The sequence below is a fragment of the Halyomorpha halys genome, unplaced genomic scaffold (assembly GCF_000696795.3).
Source record: "Halyomorpha halys isolate HHAL.00 unplaced genomic scaffold, Hhal_1.1 Scaffold588.1, whole genome shotgun sequence".
Lineage (NCBI taxonomy): Eukaryota > Metazoa > Arthropoda > Insecta > Hemiptera > Pentatomidae > Halyomorpha > Halyomorpha halys.
In genome coordinates, this window is record NW_027110173.1 from 485,930 (window position 1) to 489,108 (window position 3,179).

The window sequence follows — 3,179 nt, forward strand, 5'->3', positions numbered from 1 at the left end:
CTTAACTAATAGCTAACGAATACAGGAAACTGAATTTATAATTCAATAGAAAAAAAATAAGTAACAAAAAAGGAAAAAATAAAAAGTAACAAAATAATAAAAAAAAATCTTAACAAATCACAAGATTTGTTACTTATAACCAACAGCCATTACCACCTTACTTAAGGTTTGCACACTTTGAGATGTGCAATTAAAGGAGATCTATAGTAAGGTGTTCTTTAGATACATCCTACAATCTACAAACCTCTCTAAACTGCAATCTATCGAAATCCAAATGTTCAAGATCAGACCAAAAACAATCCATCCATTATAAGAACAGAACTAAATTCTCTAATCAATAACTAATTTTTATTATGACCAAACCAACATTCGACCAACTCAAAAGCACAAAATAATATGCCTCACTCACAAAGTTTTTCCTTTTTATTTATTGGTTTTTTCATAAATTAAATGAATTTTTTAGTAAAACAACCTGTTTTACATAAAAATAAATTATGATAATAGGATCATTATTATCTGTAGCTTAATCCTTTTTGATTGTATATCCAGAAATGTTAAAAAATATAAAACCTAAAAACTATATTATGTTAATATTTAAGTTAGGAAGATGCATAGTTCTTGATGGTACCTTCACATAAAGACAACCACACCTGTAAAGAATACACAATATGTAAGGCTCATGGACCAACGACAAAAACTAATCAGACATTTACTACGACCACTTTATACAACAAAATTATAAAATAATATAAAAAATTAATTGAACATTAAAGGAATGAAAAATATCTTCCTTCCATTTCTGTTTTGTTTCTAGCTTAGCCACCTATACACAATAGATATATGTAATATGATGGATTAACTCAATTTTATCATATACTAACTACTTATTCATAGTGCTAGAGATTTAAAACAAAAAATATACATATTAATTCAAAACTTTCTGAACATTCGAAGTTACATTACACCATTACACTAAAATGAACATATGTTTTTAACACCATATGGAGTTCAACTGTTTACATTTATATTGAAAAATTCATTCAAATGAACTAAATAGTTGCTAATTAGAAAATCAATATATATTATTTAAATATTAAAACTTATAATTAAGATATGTCATCAGTAATTAACTTTTGTGAAACAAACTAGCATCCAAAAGTTTTATTATAAAATCAACAAAATTTGAATTAATTAGGATTAATGTATCAAGATGACATCACACATTTGGGTCTACGATCACAGTAAAAATTCATCAATTTTAAAAATATATTAAAATATTGGTAAATAATTATGGTGGGCTATGGTAACATTCCTGAGAACTTTACAGTTTATTAACCAATCAAGCATTATTTAAAATTGACAAATCACAAAAAAAAAAAAAAATCAATAAATTTTTGAAAGTTAACTTTCAATATTTAATTATAAATAATATGTAGTAATACACAGCTAGTAACTTAAGGGTTGCTGACTAGTTAAAACAAATTATAAAATATAAATAAAATACTATATAGTAAAAACCAACATTTTTAGAGAAAAAAATTAATACAATAAAATTATATAAAATAATAAAAAATAAAATATAGGAATGGTGCAAAGAGTTTATAAAATAAATAAATAATGAAATTAGATCAATAACAATTCTAAATAAATTCTTCTCACTTAAACCCTTTGAATTTCAAACAGCTTGACATCTGTATCGTACCAAATAGGAGGGTCAACATTCCTAAAACAGAAAATATTTATATAATATAATTTATTATAATTTTAATGTATTATATATGAACTTTGATTATTTAAATAAAATTTCCAAAGTACAAATTTCATTGCAAGGAACTAATTTTCTGTAATATATAAAAATCAAATAGAAGAACAAAACATCAATTTACAATATAATAGAGTTGACGCTTTTCATAAATCAAAATTGGAAGATTTATCTTTTATTATTAAAAGGGGATAGATAGGATTTACCCATTTTTACTCTAGCAAAAATTATACCAAAAGGCTGATGAAACTTAAGCTAATTCATTCGAGTCTTTCCTAAACAATTTGCAAGAGGCGTATGGGCATAGGAACTACGAACAACAGATGTATTGATGGCGAATGTGAGTCCCTTCTCATCGACATCAAAACAAACAGTAGAATCAAGGGATTCTCCTCTATACTAGAAGAGCAGACTCAATGGCAAACCATTCATGTAACCACCAGAACTTCGAACCTCAACAATAGATAAGGAGACATGATCACTAATATCATTCAAACATTTTTTTGTGATAATTGGTCAAAAAAACTTTAGACACTCATCCAAGTGTTCATGTTGGTATGCCCTAGAAGCCAAGAAAAAAAATATATATTGTAATATGCTCTTTTTGAGTAAATAGTATATTTTTGATGTATAAAGGGTTTTGATATGTTTTATTTTATGTATAATTTTAATATTGTTATTTGTTATTTTAAATTATAAAGCAAGCTAACCAGTTTTCTTTGTCTAAAAGAAATACGTTGTATTCCAAACAAAGCCAAGATGGCGGCACGTATTCTTCAGTCAAGTCCGTTGAATCAAGGTCATGTGAGCAGATTCAAATATCATAAAAACTATTTTAACTCTTCCCATCAAAATTAAAAATACAGTAAATTAAAGGAAAAATAGAAATCAAGAAATAGTGCTACAGAATAATATTCAGAAAGTAAATCATTTGGAAAAATCCCTAACTGTTGTATTACAATCGATGATTACATGTAACCTCAAGGAAGGTTTTCGTTTTGAGGAGAGGGCATTAGTGTCTGGGGCGCCGAAGAGAGATGATGTCTTCAAGTATGAAGAGGTCCTCATCAATTTCTGTCAAGAAGGAAGCCATTTTGGACGCTAGGACAGAAAAATAAGAAAAAAGAAGACACCAAGGAATCAACGAAAGAAGATCGTGAACTTGGTTAGTTTTTGCTATACATAAAAATAGATTCATGTATAAAGAGTTATTAAGTTGATTAATTGTAATTATTGTAAATGCCTGTTTCTGATTGCCTAGCAACAATACGCCCTGAGATTAAGAGTCTTTTTGTATAATAAAATTATATTATCTATTTGATTTTAAAGTTCTTAATTAGAACCCAAGTTATCTTTGATATTTGAAAAAGTTTTATAAAACGAGCAAAGATTCTTTTTATTTTTATTTTTAATAAAT

General features: G+C 26.5%; 1 protein-coding gene across 3 annotated transcripts in view; it reads right to left on the bottom strand.

Moving 5' to 3' along the window:
* Positions 1 to 1,584: 1,584 nt before the first annotated feature.
* The window catches only part of LOC106684538 (protein HID1), a 27,448-nt gene continuing 25,853 nt past the window's right edge, over positions 1,585 to 3,179 (bottom strand). For all 3 annotated transcript variants that reach the window (XM_067048343.1, XM_014426671.3, XM_014426670.3), the window contains exon 16: positions 1,585 to 1,723. In XM_067048343.1, the coding sequence (XP_066904444.1) occupies positions 1,660 to 1,723 (64 nt within the window). In that variant the 3' untranslated portion in view covers positions 1,585 to 1,659. The remainder of the gene's footprint in view (positions 1,724 to 3,179) is intronic.